Here is a 22,159-nt window from a genome sequence, read left to right on the forward strand (position 1 = left end):
AAGCCCAGTAGTAAGTAGAATGTCTCCTTCTATTTGAGTTCCCATACCAGAATTAGTTCCTTGGTTACTGGCGAAGTCGTTGGATTGCTGAAATGATACCACACTTATTTTGAGGTCTGTCGAATACTTGTGTTAAAAAAACGACTTTACTGGTCTCTGTCATCCAAGGGTGACTATTCCTGACATTACCTGCATCAACATATACAATTTTTCAACTTTTCTTTTTTAATAATGTTCTTTTCATATTTCTGATACTATAACAAATGATCATTTCCAAAGCTTAAAGTAATGTGCAAGTTTGTGAGAGGCAGTTCTCTCGCAGCTTTGGGCTCTCTGTCTTCTCTGTTATATTAACGACAGAGATAACACACATAGAAAGAGGAAAATACCTCTTTCAATCCTGCACAAAATCTATCCTGTATGCAATACAGGCACTCTTGCGCCTTGATGTAAGGGTGCCTGGGTTCGGTGCTAGGCGACCCTTTTTGTGCCTGCGCAGCAGCCGCGTTCCATGCAGGTAACAGCGGTGGGGCGCTGGAGCCAAGTAAGGGGGATTTCAAGAGACGATGCAGAGAGAAAATTATATAAATAAAAAAATAACCCTCAGCATCGTCCCTCGAAATCCCCCTTACCCACTACCCCACCGCTGTTACCTACACGGACCGCAGCTGCTGCGCAGGGGGAAGAACAGGAATGCACCGTATGCCTTAAATACGCGCATCAATGCCCTTTCCCTGTGGCGCAGGGCAGCATAGCAAGGTGACTTGCTGCACTTCCCTGCGCCACATACTTCATAAGTATGGCCCCTACTGTCCAGCTGTTTCACAAGCATGGTCTCAGCTCATTCTATGTTTGCATTTGCCTATGGTAAGTATTACTGTTTATGAAAGAAAACAAAGTGTTTGTATTGCATGACCTTGAGCCACATATTGAGTACTTTAAGCCACATTAGGGGCAATAAGAGTCCTAAAGCCCTTCACTGTCCAACTGTACCAAGGCACCTTGCTTGACGGTCAACTTCTTGTATGCTCACACATAGATGACATCAGGTCATCAACTGCATGGTCAATGCCTCATTTAACCAGCATTTTCTTTTAAAACATATTTTCTTAATTACTTTCTGAAATGAAAATCAATTGAGTCTACTGTATTCTACAGAAAATTAAAATGGTCAAATTCTAATGTGGAATTATCACCATAAAAGCTTTTTAAAAAGGTAATCTAGGCAAGTTTGCCTTGTCTCATTATCATTTGTCTCCTCCACATTTCCTGCCCCTGCACAGACACAAAAGAAGTGGCCTTTCACTCACCAATAGCACATCAAACCCCGACCAAAAGATACCTCCAGAATACTTTCTAGACAACTGTGACTGTAGGCCTAACTGCCCATCTCATCCTCCAGCCACTTCACCAACCATAAAGCTGGCTGCTACCCAGATATTTGTCCCCTCGCTCACATCCCCCTGCCCCCTAAGGCCCATGGTCCTTTTATCTGTCACAGCAGTATTCATGACACTGCTCTTTACTCTGTAGGGCAATTTGAGTTTTCTCTCTGCATTGTAAGCTAATGCATATTTCTGTGTGGGGCCATTTATGCTTGGTTTGGACTATGGCTATTGATGCACATTAACTGCCTGTGACCACACAGACATACCTGAGCAAATCTTTGAATGATTTGCAAATCTGTGAATGAACATTTCAATACCGGAGTAGTATAAATTTGCCTCCATCCTTCTACGTTTGGCTGGCTATATATAGTTATATATTTATACTTGGCCTCATGTACTTGTGTGACTCAATAATACAAAAGAGATATGGTGCAACGAAGGTAAAGAAGTGCATCCATTGTGTGTTCTGACAGATATGTGTGTATATTTTAATGTTTTTCCTTTTCAGAAACATCTGGTTTGGTGATTTTAATTTTCCATAGGTTTAGATTGTAAGGTGGTGTGCAAAAATGCATGTAATACTGTGTGTTCACCAGGAACTAGTGAAAATGAATCATATGTGTGTTTAATGTTTCTTTATAAATTATGATAGTTGTCGATTTGGTTTAAAATTACATGTATTAGTTATTGTGCTACATTCAAGAGTACAGTATGATATAGCTTGATTAGTTATTAAATATTTCATTATTGGATTTTATCTAGTGTGTAGAACTAATATGCCTTAAAGAGAAATGTTAAGCTAGCATAATTGTGAGCCTTACGTTTACAGTTGAGACAGTTAATACTAATTTACAAGTTGTTTTTCTACATGTTTTTCTCCTTTGCAGGTGCAGACCAAAGGCATAAGTAGGGAAAAGCACTTTATATTTTAGAGATAGTAAGGCGAGGAAGAGCTGGCAAGGTCAAATGATTTTAATAAAAAACAAGGGGATTTTTATCAGTTGGTACTATCAGATAAAGGGAGAAATCAAGGACACTTTGGAAGCAGAGACTTCAATATTGGAGTAGGGTTCAAGGTGCCAAGTTCTTTCTGGGAACTGGAAAATATTTTATGATATGTATTTGGTCATGTTTTTTCGAACATTGTTTGTGCATTTTAATTAGTGAACCCACTTTGGGTTTGGTCAGATTCCCTTTAGACTTGGAGAGGTGCTGACCTCTCTTGACATCTCTGATTGTGTCGCTTCATGCTATACATGACTTCTTGCATAGAGAACTTCTACAGAGGTTCTGATGCTGACAACTTTTTTGCTTCCTTGACTTAATAGGGTTTTCCCTAGCCATAGGTTAGTGTCGGGTTTATTAGATGATGAAAATCTTCTCCATGTATGGGGAGAAGGATCAATATCATTTATCCAGCCATCAAGTTATTTTCCTCATATTTTGTATCGCTGCAACAGAGATGCTTATATGCTCTTTGCTGTTGAGGACAAATATTGATTGACGCTTTGGTCTTCCATTAATAATTTTAGACTTTTACAGTATGTTCTTGAGATTGATTAACATTACTTTGGCTTTGAGTTTGTAATAAATCTTTTTACTTTCAAGTTACTGATTCAGCTGAGCAAAAACAGTACTCCATGACATATATGTAGGGAGAACCCAGTCGTTACTTCTGGGATTTCGATTGTCCTGTTTCCCTAGAATTGTTTGTGGTTAAGTAGTATTGTGTCACATGTAGTGTACTTTTCATCATGCAAACTTCTGTTTGCTGTCTTGTTCTTATTGTGGTGTTTTCTAAAACCAAAAAATAAAGGTTGTAAACATTTGTTTACTAATTCCAACTTTTATTGTGTGGTGCTAATGATCACACTGTACCTTAAGATTTAAATTGTTGTTAACCCCTCTTCCTCTCAGACTACTACAAAGGTCTATTGACCAGAGTTCAATTGAAAGGAACAGTTCAGAGTATTCTCAATACTCATGCATATACTGTCTGGAAGTATTGATACATGTTATTGCCAGGAACATTAATGCATGTTGCGATCAGGGGGCACTTGTTACTGTTTGGGAAAATGTATATTCATTATTGTCTGGGTCATGGACACAGAGTCAAGGACTCTCTTCATTGAGTCTGTCTGAAAGTAAGCATTACAGACTAAAATAAAAGGGCACAGGGCAAGTGAACAAACTTTCCACGTGTTCACTTCTGCGCATGCGTACAAAACGCTCCGAAATCCAGGATATATATATATTTTTTAGCTGTTTGGGTTTTGGAGAGAGAGTTGGGAAGGCGATACATTTAACATTTGTAAATGGTTGTTAAACATATTGCGGCTATGAGTAAGCCTATTCTGACTAACACCCTTTTGATACTAACATTATTATTATGATATGTAGTATCATTAATAATTGGAAAGACAATAATATTACTATCATATGATACTTGCAGCCAAAAATGTGATATGAAGTATGGAATATACTTCAAAAGACATTGTTATTGTTCTTATCAACAACCCACGCACAACCTCTTTCTCTTGCACTGGAAACAAGGTTGATTTGGTCTTGCTACTACATGGAAACTACCATAACGATCAGTGGCATTTAAAATCCACAAGACACGATATCTTCTCAAGTCCACTTTCAGCATTGGGCATATTCTAATGATATGTAATCAAACAGAGAGTACTCTGTTTGTGGATTGAGTGACACTTATGTCACACTGTATATCTTGGAAATAGTTGACGGTGAAGAAAATATTTGACAACCCAGCAGTATTTATTGCATTTTGTAAGGCTAGCATTTATAATAGTTGTGTTAGCAGGCCTGAGAAGTTCCTCCTTCACATTTAGAACCAAGAATTTGATCATGGTTTTGTGACAGCTCTTGCTCAAGTCACATCAGTGCTTTCTGAAGTAAGTTAGAAAACTGCATTATTCCTGCTTACGCTTAACATATACATGAAGGGACAGGAAAGTGTCATTCAGGTCTGTGACCTCCCATACCACTAAAACATTGATTGTGTTTAGTTCTGACCTAGCTACATGTATAATGCAAGAACGTCATCTACAAATAATATCTTGACACATGAATTCCCTAAACTATAGCTCAGGTGGAATCATAATATTTCTATAAATGTAGCCTCCTACTTCATGACATCTTTGAAGAGAAACAAATTAGAAGATTTGTCCTTGGCCTAGTAATCAATATTAAACATTTTCTGAGCCCCAGATATTTTGCAAATATTGTACTGTTCCTTTCCTTCTATGATGCACAATGACAGATCAATTTTGTGTGTCTAATAATGGCACAATAGCATTAAATTGAATAACTAGTGAGGAGTGTTGATAACCTTTGGTGACATTTTGTATGCCTCAGAATTGTGTGATCAGTACGGACCAAGCTGACATGTAGTCTGGCACCACTATTGGTTGACTAAATATGAGTAGATTTAATCAAGGCATACCAGTGGGAGTGACATTTCAGAATTAAATAGAAGAATTTTATGGAGGAATCGCCATATGTTACTAGCTCTTGTCAAATAAATAATTCACATAAAGCAAAATTGGATTGAGATGATTCTTAATAAACAGTTAAGGTGTAGACATATAGTGATTCCGCCAATAAATATCTTAAATGTGAATATTGTTCATGGTGTGCAGTAGGTCTATATTGAATGCACATTGATGATTGTATACGGTATGACTTGTAGTGGTATATTTTATATCTTGAAATTAATTTGTGTTGAATGTTTGACTAATGCACTTATTTCAGAAATCAAAGTGGTAATTCTCTCCCTGTCATAGCAAACAGATTATGAGGTATTCAGTATACGTAAAAGAGCAAGCTTTGTTCTAGAGACATATACTACTTTATACACTCAATTTTACTTAATAGAAACATTGACAAGAATACTCCTATATACGTTCATGTGGTTTTCTTTCCAGCTGCTGCCAATATCTGATATCATAGTCAGCTGCCTGAGTGATGCCAAATACCAACGTTGATGTTATTGACTTAGTAGAATCAAATTGGAACAACACCGCACCAACTTTGTATATGTCCAATGATCAATGGTCACTGTGTAAAATTGTGTAAGCTAGTTTCCCAAAAGCCTGACGTGTACACAGTTAAAGGAGCTGTAAAATTATTTGTGTCTGGCACCCATTGGGGCCTTCTCGGAAAATGTATTACATTTACTGATCTTGCGTTGATTAGTCTGGGTGAATAGGATGGATGACAGACACCATCCTACGTGCATTTTTAAAAATTAGATTCTGCTCTTTTCTTACTTTTTATTTCTATTGTATTCTCTCAATTTATGGTCCATTAGTCAATGAAATTTTATGCACCTCTGAGTAATGGGTTTTTATGCAGATTTGAATAATCATATTTAAATTCACATATGCTTTTAATATATTCTCTTAACATTTAGGTAATCTGTATGAGTTTTTATAAGTCTTTGTGCACATATCTTTTTAGTTAACTGTGAGAAGACTATAGGTATGTTGATAATAATGATTGTAATTGATCTTCAATAAAACTTTACTTACTACTTTCTTTCTCAGATCCATTTTGATGGCTGGAATCATGTCTATGATTTTTGGATTGATGCAGATCATCCAGACGTACACCCCATGGACTGGTGTGCCAAAATGGGGCATCCCCTACAGCCACCACTCCGTAAGTAGATGTCCCTGTTCAGTAGCTCATGTAAGTGTCCCCCTCCCTTGAGCCTATGTGATAATCTGCAAAAACACTGTGTATGCCCTATCCATATCTGCCAAATCACTAAGAGACAGATTTAGAGTTTCACAAATGGATTACTCTGTCATAAACTTGAGGGATATCCCGTCCCACTCTACATTCTATGACACATGTAATAAGGCGGTCAGGATATCTGTCACATTCTGACGAGAAACCCATACACCAAACTTCAATCCTCCTTAAGATTTGAAGAACTCTGAGATAAAATTTCTGATGGAGTCCATTGTGGTCTCTCCTCGATTAATACCTAATGGATTATACTAATTTAGATGTAAGTTTCTTCTTTTTTTTAAATACCATGTTTTAGCGCAGTATTCACTCCTTATGGAATATTGCTCTGCATTAGGGAAGATAGTGATTTTTTTACTTTTTTGCAAGGTATTAATACAATGGGCTTGTTTATGTTTGCTTTGCTAGTCGGCGCCAATATGTGCAGTACCAAAGCATCCTTTTCTGTGGTGTATGTAGTTTATTTATTGTTTTGCTGTATACCTACAACAACAAATTATACCATTTACACTCATAAATTAGAATGGTTAAACAGTAATTAGGCATCCATTAAAATGCTGCTGTCAAAACTGCATTACTTAATTTCATATATTCTTAATTTTTAGTGTAAGGAGCACTCTATGCAGAGAATATGAATATGCATTCCATGTTTTGTAAGCAATCATTACATTGATATGATGAACCTGCAGACATCTGTGGAATTGTTGTAGCATACAATTTCAAGATATACAAGTTCATAAAGTCCTAATTGAGATGTTTATGCCTGAATATACACTGCTGTCCCTTTTTATATTAGTAGATGAATAAGATGGATTTTGAGGAGTAAACAATTTCCACCTGGGAGCCTGAGTACATTTCTTATTACAGATTTATTATAGTCTCCAAAACCTATTTTTAAAAAGGTTTTCCAACAGCATTTTAATGTAAATTCTAGTGCTATTGAAAATTCAGTAACTAAAATGCAGGACTGTGGAGTCCCACAGCTGTTACAATAGCCTTTGTGGTCTTAAAGTAAAGCTGAACTTGCAAATGCATTATGGATGCTCTTGGTGAAGGTATTTTTTGCATTGAAAACAAGTAATAAAAACAATGTCAGTAACTGGTAACTAGCGGTTGAGTGACAAAAATATTTTTTTCTGGAAAACTTGGATTCATTTCTGAAAGAAATGTATGTGAAGAGGAGCATCAGTTCCAAATATGTACCATATAATTCTTAATGTACCCATCAAAGGACAAAAAAAACAGCAACAAATGATGCTGAGCAAAGGCCTTACGTTAGCCTCTACCAGCAAAAATTAATTATGGACACTATACTACTAAGATTTTGAGGCCTTAGTTAGAAGTCTTTCTTACCTGAGATCTAGGTGAAAAGGTGGACAATGAAAGGCACTAGAGAAAAATTCATGTATTGGCAACATGGCAAAGTACAGCATTCCCAAGATTTTTCTGTGGAATTGATCATCTAGAAAATGATGGAGCCACATTAACATAGTGCCTCCTTAGCCCTGCCTGTCTGAAACCAACCAGGGTAATATATACCATTAGTCCACCGTTTGAAAGGTGGGGAGACCTTAAAATTAATAGTATGAACATTGCTGGGACATTTTCTGCACATCTAAAATTAAGAAAAGTAAAGTGAAAAAAATTACATTGGGCCCTCTAGTTCATCTGGTTTAAGGTTATATTTTTTCCAAAACTAGTGAGCTTCAAGCTTGTTTTCATGCACAAAGTATTTGTCAAGCCATCAATGATGCAAATGTGTTATTCATTGACAGAGGATTAAAGGAAGGAGCATCTAGATTATCAATTTTAATTCTATTGAATTAGGTGTAGGCAAAATTTGTTTCAAAGCAAGGGTATAATTTCTCCTTATTGTGTCTTAATGGAAAGGATATGTTTAACTGAATTACAGGCGACTGAAGCATGCTGCAACTAATGTTCCTGCAAGAGGCTGGTGCTTGCAGAAGTTGATGGCTGCACAATGCCGCCACTCAAAAGACATGTGCCAAACCAATGGTGGCAGAAGGGTGTGCGAAATACAATGCAGCAGTGTACATGAAGCCATCACAGCCATTCGACACATCTAAGAAACAGAAAATTGGTGCCACATGGACTGTATGGAGTGAAACATTCTATGAGTTCATAGATGTACTAGAGGAGGAAGATTACAAGAAAATCATCAAACACCTTAAAGACCTTGCAGATGATGAAGTGAAAGAAGTGCGAAAGAAAGTTTCACAGACTGACTTAACATCGTACCAAAAAGTAAAAGAAGCGCTGGAAACCAAGTTCAATCCAATTTTGAATGATGATTAAGAAAGATGCATATTCAACAAAGGATGACAACAGACTGGTGAAACAATGAATGTGTTTGATGTAAGACTTAATGCACTTTTTAAACATTGCAAATTCTGTGACTTTACTGGAGAAGAAGCCATGCGCCTCATATTTATTGATGGCTGCTTTTCAGATTCTTTTAGAAGGTGCATTTTGAAATAGACACTCAGTCTATAGAAAATGCTGATAGCTGCGAGACCGAATGAAAGAGTCGAACGACAAGCTGCCTACATGAAGGCAGGGACAGCACACAAAGAATCGGCGTTGACCATGAGAAGCAAGCAAAAGCACAAAACAGATGCATGTAAGTCGATTTCGTTGAAGAAATGAAAGCTATTCTTCCGATGTCAATTTTCGTTTCCCCGTCAAGGCAAATATTCAGCCTTAGGACAAATCTGTAAGGGTTGTGGGAAAGAGAACTACTTCATGAGTGTGTGTCAAGCTACAGAAAAATCATGTGTGTCTCAACAGAAAGAAAAGATGGCCACAAGAACATACGGAAAGCACCCTTGCCATGACCGCAAAACAAAAAAAGCAACATCAGCAATGACAAGTAGAGACCAAGCAAAATCAATCGTCTTCAAGCCAGTTGTACAAAGGTTCTTCAATGTCGCTATCGAGTACCACCAAAGAAGATGGGTGTGAGCTGATGTCCACCAAAAGACGGCATGCACATATGGTGTTAGCTTCCTGTGAAGAAAGCCAAAGTTAAAAAACAACTCACCAAATAAAGTGCTGAACTTCTTTCATACACTGTCACATAATTACTTTGATGGTGAACAGTCACTCCATATCCTTCATCATTGACATTGGGGCATCGATTAATATGGCAGTCGAAAAGTTCAACAGTCTCTTGCCTGGGCCAGGTCTCACTCATTCGGACATGAATGCATAGACCTGGTTAGCATCTACACCGCTACAAAACCAAGGGTCGTTCACAGGGGCATTTAACACGAAACAACGTCAATACAAGTCATCATTCATATTAAACTGGAAACCTAAGAATATCTCTCAACTAGAAGGAGAAGGGTGGCTCACTTGTTAGAAGCGGCAGACCCTGAAGCAGAGGTCAGGCCCGGGACCAGGGTTCAATTCCCGACGCGGCAGGGTCTTGGGCTCAATGTCTGCGGACTCGATAATTCTCGCCTCGGTGCCTACTCTAATCATGGGTCCCACCCTCAACTCTGGGCAATAGCTTGCTTAATCTCCACAAGGGCCCAACAGCGCTGGGATGCCTGGCTTCACCTTGGGGGTGCCCTGGAGGGGGCATCTCACACTGAAAGCCAGGATGGGTTCCACAGCGGTATACAGCGCCAGGATGCCCCGAGATGGGGCGGCAGTGTGCTTTACAAGTACACACACAAAACCTCTGTGCTCAGCCTTAGAGTACAACTCAATTCCCGTAGTTGTTTCTTCTTTTGGAAAAACTCATGAAAATGAAAGTGTAGCTTCATATCAATGAAGACATTTTTCCAGTTGCCCAGTGACACTGTAGATTTTCTTTTTATTGCAAGAAGAAAGAGTTGGTAAAACTTTTGAAACTTGACATCATTGAACGTTCCAAAGGCTCCACGCCATGGGTTTTGCCCATTGTAGTTGTACCAAAAAAGGACCATAGTGGAGCAGTGTGCATTTGTGTTGATATGTGCCAGCCAAACAGACCCATTGAGAGAGAGAGAGACACCCTGGTCCCGATATGGTGGACATGATCACGCAACTGAACGGAGCTAAAGTCTTTTCCCGTCTTGACCTTAAAAAAGGGTACCGCCAACTCGAGTTAGAAGAGAACTGTAAATATATTACCACTTTTTCCACTCATGTTGGTTTATTCAGATACAAGAGAATCAGTTTTGGAGTATCTTGGGTCACTGAGATAGTTTAGGATGTTCAGAGAACACACACACAGTGATGATGTAATATTTCAGAAACCTTTAGACCTATATACTTCATTTTGGTGTCAAAACATAGGTTTTGGGGGTCAAGTAGTCTTAAAGAGGCAGAAAATAACTCATCAGAGCAACCCTTTCATCATTTCCAAAATGGTGGCTCTATAATGATGTGTATTAGCCATCATATTAGTAATTTAGTTATTTATTATTTTTTATTAGCAAGATTATAGCAGCAAGATTACATAAATACGCCAAACAAGGATATATCGGGGGCGTGGCTAGCGGCTGAACATGGCGGCTGCCTAGAGGACCAGCTCCGATCACGAAGCGGCCTCTCCGTCTATCCGACCATTGATCCGTGACCGAATTTAACCTCAAGCGGAGGTATCAAAGGCCCGGGGCCGGGCGCTCCAGGCGGCAGGAATCCGGAGGAAAATCGGGTGCCGGGGAGCGGAGCTTCAGCCGAGTGGCGGTGAGCCCGGTGCACAGGCCAGCATCCCGGGAACCCAGTGGACGGGGCAGCCGACCGGAAGTGTGATCTACCCGGCGGCATTGGACCGGAAGTACCCACGGCTGGAGGAGACCTCCGTGTAGGACTCGGCGTGCCGCACTGTCAGCGCCGGCTGTGGAGGCGCACCGCGCAGAGGACTCTGTGCTGCTGGGGAGGCGGGGGTGGCGGAGGGACAACAGGGGGCTGAGGCGCCTTACAGTGCCGGTTGGTGAAGATCACTGCGGGACCCTCCGCATCAGCCGCCGGGGAGCACAAGACCCGCGGGGGCTGCCAAACGCCTACAGATCTCGCCCCCCCCCCTCCCCCCCCATCCGCCTCTCACACTCAGTGAGCCACGAAGTGACGCTGGTTGCCCGGTCTGCGTCACTCAGGCGCGAAAATTGGAGCTGAGCCAGACCACCCCATCCGTGTGCCGGGGACCCGCTGCGGAGCCTGGGGCCCAAGGATTGGAGACGCTGACGGCGTCGTTTGTTTGTGCAACCCTGAACTGTGCACGGCGAGGTCCCTGTGGCACGTACACAGTGCGCGGCGGTCGGCAGGGCAGCGCACCTGTTAAAACCAGTATAGTGTGGCCGAGTCGCCGCTGCTGACCGGTGCGTGCTCCCTGCATACGTCAGGCTGGGTGCCCCGACAGCGGTGGGGGCGAACTAGTGCCCGGGGTCTGCCTCTTCTCCTCCGACCCATTCATTCGGCTGGCTTGAGGTGCCGTGCGGCGGACGTTATGGCAGGCAAAGGCGCCAAGGGCGGCACGACCCAGACGCGTATCGAACGCTACACCAGTGACAAACAGGCCTCCCCTCTGGCGGATGGACGACATACTTCCACGAGGTCGTCGGACAATGCGGGGCCGAAAAAGGCGACCCTGGATGACGTGATGCGGGCGCTCACGCAGGTACAGGCTACGGTGGGTTCCATTTCCACGGAAATTACTCTCATTCGAGCGGACCTCCACAAAATGGCTGAAAAAGTGGGGTCTCTGGAACTGGTCACAAAATCCCTGGTGGAAGATGTCTCGGAGCTCCAAACGGCGATGGAAGCGGTCACGGCTGAGAATAAAAGGCTGAAGGAGAAGTTGGATGACCAGGAGGGGCGCTCCAGGCGGAACAACATCCGAATTCTTGGGGTTCCGGAGTCGGAAGGAGCTAGAGCGACGGACCTCTTTGTAGAGGAGCTCATCAAAACGCAGCTCCAGCCAAGGGGACTATCGACGTTCTTCTCAATCGAAAGGGCGCACAGAGTGCCCGGTGGCCAGCCTAAGCCGGGGGCCTCCCCTAGACCGATCTTGGCGAGGCTTTTCAACTTTCGGGATAGGGACGCCATCTTACAGGCGGCACGGGTGTCCCCACCCGTTAAGATTCAGAACTCCACCGTGGCATTCTTCCCGGACTACACGGCGGAGGTGGCGAGGCGGAGGAAGACGTTTGTGGATATTAAAAAGGAGCTCAGGAGGAGGGAGATCCAATATTCCATGATATTCCCGGCGAGGCTGCGTGTGGTAGCGGACAACAAGACGTGGTTCTTTGATAATCCGGAGGTTGCCCGGGACTGGTTGGACGGCTGGCGGCCGGCCTCCCAGCCCCAACGTCGGGGGCGAGGTGCCAAGGACAAACACCCGGTGGATCATGGCGATGTTCGTGAGGACGACCTCGAGACCGGACGGGGCTCACCACTCAGAGACATTACTGATGCTGAACTGGAGGTCGATTCTTAGTGGCCCGGCAGATTCGAGACTCATTGTATGGTAAGGCTGTTGCCTGGGCTGCCATGGCCCCTGGGCTGAGGGCCTCTGCGGAGGGTAAGAGGGGTCGCTGACTTTGGAGTATTCCTCACCCCCAACGAGCAAGTAACTTTATACCTTTTCTTGGGTGGGTTTAAGCACTCTGCTAAATTGGGGCGGCGGGCAGTTCTAAGTCCGTGTGGCAGGGAAGCAGGGAGGGGGGGAGTTATGGGTAAGGGAGGATTGTTCCGAATTGTTGGTTTGTATTGTTTGACTCTGCTGATTACACTGACATCCATATTTGTCGTACTGTGCCTGGCTGCGCACGCCGACCGGCCTGGTGCTGCCTCACTGACACTGGGCCACCCACTGCTCACACAAGCGGGACGCCCTGGGATTGGGTGCACTCTAAATGTGCCGCTGTCGGGCCCCATGGGTCAGAGATTCACATCTGCAACTACACAATGGCAGGACTGTCACATTCCAATCACGTGATCGATGTTCCCGGGGCGGGACCTGTGCCACCGCTACAGATCATGTCGTGGAATGTCATGGGGCTGGGGGATAAAGTGAAGAGGGGACTGGTTCTTCAACACATTCGGCAGCTCCGCTGCGACCTGATTCTCCTTCAAGAGACACATTTGGTGGGTGCGGCGAACAAGGCTCTAGATAGACGGGGGTACCGTATGGTCGCACACTCGGACTTCACCACGGGGTCTCGTGGGACTGGCATTTTACTAAAAAAAGCATCTCGATTTATTCTGCAAACTACTAAGACTGATCGTTCAGGCCGCTTTGCAGCAGCCTGCGGACAATGGGAGGGAGTCTCCGTCAATGTGGTGTCGGTGTATGTTCCGCCGGCGTTGCATGCGACGGCGCTTCCAGACCTGGGTAAATTCCTCCTGGAACTCCCCGACGGGGACTTAGTGGTGGGGGGTGATTTCAACGCGCTGGCCCATGGTTCACATGATAGATTCCCGACCCGGACACAGACACCTGGCCTATCCAGGTTTAGTGAGTTTGTTGAGGCACAGGGACTGATAGACATATGGCGACACTTGCACCCCGAGGACCGACAATACTCTTACTACTCTGCCACACACGACTGCTTATCCCGTATCGACTACTTCCTTACACTGGCGGGCGGCCGACTTACGGTGCAGGATGTGCGGATGCGGCCCCGGGGTATATCAGACCATTCCCCCTTAACTATGTCCATGTCCTGTGCAGCGATATCTCGTAGGAGAGTGTACCCTGTCTACCCCGGCTATCTCAAGATTCCCCGCGTCCGTAGAGACTTGAAAAAGGCCACCAAGCTCTATTTCGCCGAAAACTCGGGCTCGGTGCCCTCCCCCACGACCCTCTGGGAAGCATACAAGGCGGTGTTTTGGGGTCAAGCAATTGCTGTGATAACGAGACACAAACGCGAGCAAAAATCCGAACTGCTAGCTCTGGAGCTTCAACTGGAGCGAGCTCACGAGGCCCATATGGCGCACCCGTCGGACGCTACGCGTCACTCACTCCAACTCAGCCAACAGCTACATGACGATCTCCTCAGGGGACGGACAGTAGAAAACATTACATCGACCGCGCAAAGAATCTATGATGTGGGGGACAAAGCCAACAAACTACTGGCTTGGCTTGAGAAAAAAAGTGTGGGTAGCAGACATATTCTACAATTGCAGGATTCGGAGGGGACGTATCATACACGCCCCTCCGCAATTGTTGAGATCCTGGCCGACCACTATCAGTCGGTCTACACCCCACTAGCAGCAGTTACCGCTGAGGCGGCGACGGCAGCGCTGCGGACCGTGCCGGTCCCCACTTTGACGCCAGAGGCGGTGGCTGAACTAGAGGCGGACCTGTCGGAGGACGAGCTCCGAACGGCAATTAGTGCCTTATGTACGGGTAAGGCGCTTGGCCCTAACGGCATTCCAGCTGAGTGGTTCCAAGCGGTCTCGGGCACCTTGTGCTCACCGCTGCTGGCCATGTTTGAAGAGTGTCGGGGAGTGGGGATTTTGCCCCGGGATCAGCGGATGGCGACCATAGTAACTATCCCGAAACCGGGTAAATCGCCCGCGGACTGCGCGTCCTACCGCCCAATCTCACTGCTCAATGTGGAAGCCAAAATATTGGCAAAGTTAATTGCAAACAGGCTGAACCCACACTTGCAGGATCTGATCCATCCGGATCAGTCGGGCTTCATGCCGCACAGGAGCACGGCGCTCAATCTCCGGCGTGTGCATGGGGTGCTGGCGCGAGCCCACTTGCTATTGGAACCGGCGGCCATTCTCTCGTTCGATGCCAGAATGGCTTTTGACATGGTGGAATGGCAGTACTTATTCGCGGTTCTGGCTCGTATGGGCTTTGGCCCCAAATTTATCTCATGGATCAGACTGCTTTACACAGAGCCAGTGGCGCACGTGGCGGCCAATGGCCACATCTCGCGAGAGATCCCCTTGGCCAGAGGGACGCGTCAGGGGTGCCCGCTGTCCCCCTTACTGTTCGCCCTAGTGTTGGAACCGTTGGCTACAGTCATTCGGACTACTCCACTACTGAAAGGGCTGACGTGGGGTGGCGATTGGGAGGACAGAGTATCCCTGTATGCCGATGACATGCTGGTTTACCTGTCTCAACCTGAGGTGGGCATTCCTCATTTGTTGGCAATCTGTGATGCGCACGGCCTGCATTCCGGATACCTGATCAACTGGACGAAGTCAGTGGTTTATGTACTGCAAGGCCCAGCACCGCTCCTCCCTAGTACCTGCCCGCTGGTTGTAACCCATACCTCCTTTAAATACTTGGGCATTCAGGTCACTGGTGACGCGGATGCGTTCCACGATCTAAATTTGACACCACCCCTTAACCGTCTGCGGGCGGATGTACGGCACTGGAAGACCTTGCCCCTCACACTGCTGGGGCGTGCGGCGCTATTCAAAATGATGGCGCTGCCGCGCCTCCTGTACGTACTGGAAAACACCCCTGTCCTGATCCCACCGTCCTATTTCCGGAAGGTGACAGCATTGGTGACCGAATTGCTATGGGGAGAACGTCCGCCCAGAATAGCACACGTCAAGCTCAACCGTGGGTGGTATGATGGGGGTATAGCCTTACCGAATGTGGAGCTCTACTACTGGGCCTCACAGCTTAAAGTTATTAATTTCTGGATACATGCCCCGCAGGATGACCCGGCGTACTTCTCGGACAGAACACAACTGGGAACCCACAGCTTGCTGGCCCCGCTTTACACACCTAGCCTCGCGAAGACACTACTTGGTCCGACTAAACACACGGTCGTCATATGGCACAGGGCACTGGCACGGCTTAAGTGGAAGGGCGTCATAACCAAACTCACTCCACTATGGGACACTAAACAACTTGGTTGCCTCAGGTCGAGTAAGGGCTTTACCCGGTGGGACACTATTGGCATCTCGACGGTGGGAGACCTCTGGACTTCTACTGGCATGATCCCTTTTCAACAACTGCAACAACAGTATGCGATGAGTCCCACTGAAACTTACAGATATATACAAATACGTCATGCGCTAATGGCGGTCATTGAGCCGGGATCTACTGTCCCGGAGTCCTCGCCTCTGGAGGACAGACTTCTCACAGACTACATGCTTACACGCGCTACCTCACTCACATATCGCAAGTTACTGAACAATTTACCCGATCCCCTGCAGCGACTGAAGGAGAGGTGGGAATCTGAGTTAGGCTCCCTGGATGAGACTGACTGGAATACCGCCCTAGCGTCGCCACGAGAGGCGGGTGTGTCATCCCGGTTCCGATTGATACAGCTTAAAGTACTGCATAGGGTCTACTACACCAGGACCGCACTGCACAAAATGCACAGGGCGGAGACCCCGCTTTGCCTTAGAGGGTGTGGGGAGGACGGTACATTGCTACACACGCTCTGGGGTTGCCCGATTATCTCGCCCTATTGGCAGCAAGTCATGCGCACCATTTCCCAGGCCCTTGACACGTCACTAACCCCGGACCCTCGTTTGTGTCTTCTGCACATATGGGAGGGGAAGGATCTGACACGTCGGAAACAGCAATGGGTTACGATTGGAACTATGGTGGCCAAACGCGACATCGCGCAAAGGTGGGGAGTAGCGGAAACACCTACGTTGGCTTTGTGGTGTAGAACTATGGACAAACTGATGGTGATTGAACGTGCTGTGTACAGAATGAGGGCCAACCCACGCAAATGGAATGCACTTTGGATGGCGTGGAATAAATATAGAGGGGACCTGTGCGAACCACTTTCAGAGGATGAGGGCGATAGCTCGGACGAGGATGAAGGGTTGGAAGATTAGGCCTGTGGGAGGGGGGCGGTTGGCCAGGGGAGTGAGGGGCTTTTGAGTCCTGGTTCCGCATAGAGTTTCCTGGGGCCGGGAATGTGCTCGCATCATAGGTAACTGGGCATAGCCTACGTCATTAGGGATGATTACACTGACAATCTCTATCTATCCTTTTCAGCAGAGGTCTGAAGTTTGAGTTGTTTGCTTTTTGTACTTTACACTATAATAAAAAAAAATATATATATATAAGACGACATACTAATTGCTGATGTATTTTGGCTGCCCGATGTCACATTCTGAACATTCGCTGCCGGACCGGAAGGTTGTCGGCTGAATAGCTGTGTTATACGTTACCATTGTGACTGTTTATAAGTTCTTTCTTTCTGTGATGCTTTCAGAATTTTGTGGATCTGGCAACTGCAAATAAAGTCTTATTTAAAAAAAAAAAAAAAAAACAAGGATATATCCAGCAGTTAGGTCATAAATAGAATTCATCATATGAATGGCGCGGCAGAATAATACAATAAAGGCAACTTAACAAACAGCATGGCCATAATTATCTTATATGGCCTTCAACAATCGCTACAACTCTAATCCATACCCGTTTTCCTTTACAGGCTCAGTCAAGCAGATACTATCTACTCATACACTGATATCCAGCTCGTTAAAAGCCCTCATATTCTCCTCCCTTTAGTTTTAGCCTTCTTCCCCTTTCACTCATAAAGTCTTTTTTCTAAATTGTAAACATATAGAAAGTGCCCCTTCCATTGCTGAAATGTCGAGGTAAAGGATCAAGCCAGGCAAAAGCAACACAAAGCAAAAAACTGCCATCACTATAAAAAGTAGCTCCACCCCAACACCTATATTTAATTCATCAACACCCAACAACATGAGCTGCGGTGACGGAGATACATTCACCTTGAGGTATTCCCCTAAAAAACCTGCGATTTCTAAGCTGACCGGCTTTAAACAAGGGCATGATGAGAACATGTGAACCAGGTCTGCGCTGAGTTCACGACCTCTAGGACAACAGCCTGCCCCATTTAGCTATTTTGTCGGGTGTTGTATATAGATCAAAAACAGAATTTTCCAATTCTAGCCTCGTCCGCTATTTTTCATCATGTTTTTCAAAATCATCTGGGATCCCTTCCAAAAGGCACCCATATATTTGTGAAAATGAATAACTAGTGCCCTTTGTTAAAATCTCCATCAGGGGAATCCTAGTAAAACCTGATAGTTCTCAATAGGAAATCCCTCAGCTGTGTACATTTTAAAAATCCAGGGTCCCGATGTTAAATCTTCCCCTAACCTGTTCAAATGATGCCATATGATTTGGTGTAAGCAAATCTCTGGTCCTATCGAAATCCCCTTGTTCCCATTTAAATAAGCAATTGTCATGGAATATTCCGGGCAGTTGACTGTTCCGCAGCAGCAGAGTATACCAGCTAGAGCTGCCAAATCCCCAGTTTTTTCTGTATGCCTGTCCAATTCTGGAATGCAGCCATCAGAGTCTTAAACCACGTCTTTTTTTAGCAGCTCGGCTCAAAAATTCTCCCCAGACAACCCTTGGCAGTTGCCCCAATCTGTAGCTCATAAATCAACGGAACACAACTTTGATTACCCTCTTCAATGACCTTAATATTGAATAAGGGGTAATAAAATTGCAAAGCTGCCAATAAATATTATAGTTTAAAGTTGGGGGGGCGCCCAGCTCCCCGAACCCTTGGTAAGCATAAAAATGTATTCTCCCCAGACAACCCTTGGCAGTTGCCCCAATCTGTAGCTCATAAATCAACGGAACACAACTTTGATTCCCCTCTTCAATTACCTTATTATTGAATAAGGGGTAATAAAATTGCAAAGCTGCCAATAAATATTATAGTTTAAAGTTGGGGGGCGCCCAGCTCCCCTAACCCTTGGTAAGCATAAAAATGTATTTGCCCTCCTGATCTTCCCGTATGGCCAGATAAATCTGGCCACCGTTTTGTCGATTCATTTGAACCAAGCCTTATCAACCTCTAGTGGTATTGTGTGAAAAATATACAATAATTTAGGGAGGAAGATCATTTTAACAAGATTACATCTCCCCATTATTGACAAATTTAGATTATTCCATACAATAAATTCCATCTTAGCTTTTTTAATGATAGGGGTAAGATTTATTCCAACTAAGCGCTCCACTTTTGTTGTAATACTAATTCCCACATAAGTACTCTGCTCTACTACACAGCTATCATTGGCCCGCATGTTTCTATTTATCACTAACTGCATTTTTGCTTTATTTAGCCAAAACCCAGAGTAAGTCCCAAACTCCTCTGTTATCCTTTCTATTGCACCCACAGCACTTTCTGGATCACTGGTAACTATTGCCACATCATCAGCATAGGCCAGTATTGTCATATCCCACCCCTGCAGGTTAATCAGCAAGGTGTCCATAGAGGCTTCCAATCTCCTAAAGAGGGGATCTATGTGTAAAGCGAACAACAATTGGGATGCCGGACAGCGCTGCCTCATTCCTCTTTCTATCTGAAAAGGTTCTGATTCAGCTCCCATTATCCGTTCTCGGGCTATGGGACTAGAGTACACCACCCAAATTGCTTGGATGAAAGGCTCACCCAAGCCACTGGCCTCCATAGCCTTCCAAATGTACTCCCACGACACCCTGTCGAAAGCCTTCTCGGCATCCAACAGGATGATCCCCATGAGTTCCTCTAGGACCTTGGTGGCATCAAACAATGATATTACACGCGGTGCATGATCCAAGGTCCCTCTCCCTGGGATAAACCCATACTGTCTAACCGAGACTAGTCTGTGGATAATACCACCAATCCTTCTGGCAAAGATTTTGAAATAGACTTTAACATCACTGTTTAACAATATGATAGGTCTATATTAGTCTAGCGGCGCAGGGTCTTTATCTTTATTATTATTTTTTTTTATGATTACGTTTGTGGTACCCGAGGACCCTGGGTTATGTGCCCCATTTCTAACATGCCTAAATAGGTCCAGCATTTTCTGGAGAAGTACTATGGAAAAAACCTTATAGAATTCCAGTGGTATAGAATCCGTTCCCACTGCCTTCCCAGATGGGAGAGCCTGGAGAGCCACCTTGAAATTTTCTGGTGAAATATCTATCCCTTAAATTGACCTTTCCTCCTGGGTAGCTTTGGCAAACGTTACCAGGTCAAAATAAAACTCTAAGTCCTCAGGGCGTATTACGGAAGAGACTTTGTAAAGGTCAGCATAGAATTCATGTAATGCTTCTCTAACTTCAGCAGGGTCAGTTACCAAACGTCCTTGCATATTTCTAATCTCATTATTATGCCCTGCTTTTGCCTTGACCTAACTGCTAATAGTCGCCCCACCCGTTCATTATATCCATAGCACTCCTGGTCTCTATCCACAAATTTCCCGGCGATCTTCTTAGCTGTATATTTGATCAAACGTGCCTTAGTTATAGATAGCCTGTTCAGCATGGGGGTGAGATATCTCGCAGACACCACGGCTGCAACCAATTCTGCTTCCAAAAGCCCAGCTTTTGATAAAGTTCTTTGATCTGACCCAAACCGTGCCTCTGTTTTGCGATACTGTTCCAGAGGGTTTTCCCTCTTACACCAGCCTGGAAAGCGTTCCAAACCATCCTGAGAGAGGAGCTACCTTTGTTGAATTTAAAAAACTCTGGAATTCAGTCCTTCATATGACTTATGTAGTCCTGGTCCGACAGAAGAGCCCTCTCGAAAGTCTATCTTCTGGGCACGCTTCTGAGACTGTTAAGTGAGAGTTCCAAAACGATAGGGTTATGGGCCGATATTAGTCTTGGAAAAAGTTCTACCTGAGTACCTCTGACAAATAATGGCGAGACCAAAAAATAATCAAGCCTCATAAATTTACCATGGGGGTTGAATAGTAGATGTACCCAGCATCAGGCGCTTTCAGGCTGGGACAGACATCAACTAAGCCAATATCCTTTACTAGATTCTCAAAAGATCTAAATGAATGCGGTTTGCGTCCAACATGGCACACTTCATTACCTCCTAGCCCTCCTCTTGACCCATTTAAATTAAAGTCCCCACAAACTATATACAGGGAAGGCCAGGATGTTAATTTGATTACTAAGAAATTAAGAAGCCCGGGGTCATCTACGACAGGGGCATATATCGAGCAAAGCATAAAGGACCCACTACCAACTTTACATTCCATAATTGCTCATCTCCCATCTCTATCCGCAGCCTTCTGACCATGGATAACAGTATATTCTATAACTATTATGGCCACCTCTTTGGTCCTGGTATCATGTGATATGTGGCAAACTGCATTCAGCCTCAAGAATTTCAGCAAAACACTATCACCACAGGCCATATGGGTCTCTTGCAAACAGTAAGCTTCTACTCTTAAAAATGTATGGTCTTCTTGTATCCTTCCCCTTTTAAACTTCTCGTTCAACCCACAAATATTGATAGTAGCGATATGGAGCTTAGCCATCACCCACAAATGTGGGGGGCAAGATGGCCACTGTGTAGGAGTGCCCCGGTCAAGCTCCCTCTCCGGCTCACCTCACTCACCTTCCCACTGGAGCATAAGCTCGTCTTTTATCTGCCATTGTGCAGATTGGTCAGGTTGCCTGCGCGGCATGATAGGAGAGCAGCGGTGTGTGCGCTCCGTGGGAGCCGTGAGGTGTTTAGCCAGAACATCGGACGGGCTCCTGGCTCAGCTAAACCGTACATGCAGCATCACGCTCAGCAAGTGGGCATACCTTGCCAGGAGGATCTCTGGTATGGGTTCCGACCACGGAGCAGACGCTGTTTGGTCGTGTGTGGTCTTCCTCATGGCCCCTAAATCTGCAAAAATATTGCAGGAGAAGGGAGATGCTTTGCCTGTCGCAGCACTGGTGGCTTCGCCAGAATTGGGGTCAAGACAAGGGCCTTCTCAGGAAGAATCAAGCAATGGTTGAGGCAAGCCGATAGACTCTGGACCTGCTGAAAACTGGCTTGAAAGTTTGGGAGCAGGGAGGAGGAGGAACCTACCAGAATGGTCAATAAGCTCAGTGAAAAAACCTGACGATCTCTGCTCTAGAGGTAGTGAATTTGTGTCCCAGCAAGGAAACCCCACAGCCCTCACAGCCAGCAATCACTGAGTTATTTTCAGTTAAAAATACAGTGATGGGTCTGGCCCTCAAGAAAACCTCTAAGGTGCTTGGTAAAGGGGGGGGAGGTGATCTATGCTCAGGTCAGATT

The 22,159-nt window shown here is 44.9% G+C and overlaps 1 protein-coding gene across 2 annotated transcripts in view; it reads left to right on the top strand.

Moving 5' to 3' along the window:
• Positions 1–22,159, top strand: part of L3MBTL1 (L3MBTL histone methyl-lysine binding protein 1) — a 370,013-nt gene that overhangs the window by 212,832 nt on the left and 135,022 nt on the right. For both annotated transcript variants that reach the window (XM_078650498.1, XM_078650499.1), the window contains exon 15: positions 5,957–6,071. In XM_078650498.1, coding sequence (XP_078506624.1) covers positions 5,957–6,071 — 115 coding nt within the window. The remainder of the gene's footprint in view (positions 1–5,956; positions 6,072–22,159) is intronic.

This window comes from Lissotriton helveticus, chromosome 7 (genome assembly GCF_964261635.1).
Source record: "Lissotriton helveticus chromosome 7, aLisHel1.1, whole genome shotgun sequence".
Taxonomy (NCBI): Eukaryota; Metazoa; Chordata; class Amphibia; order Caudata; family Salamandridae; genus Lissotriton; species Lissotriton helveticus.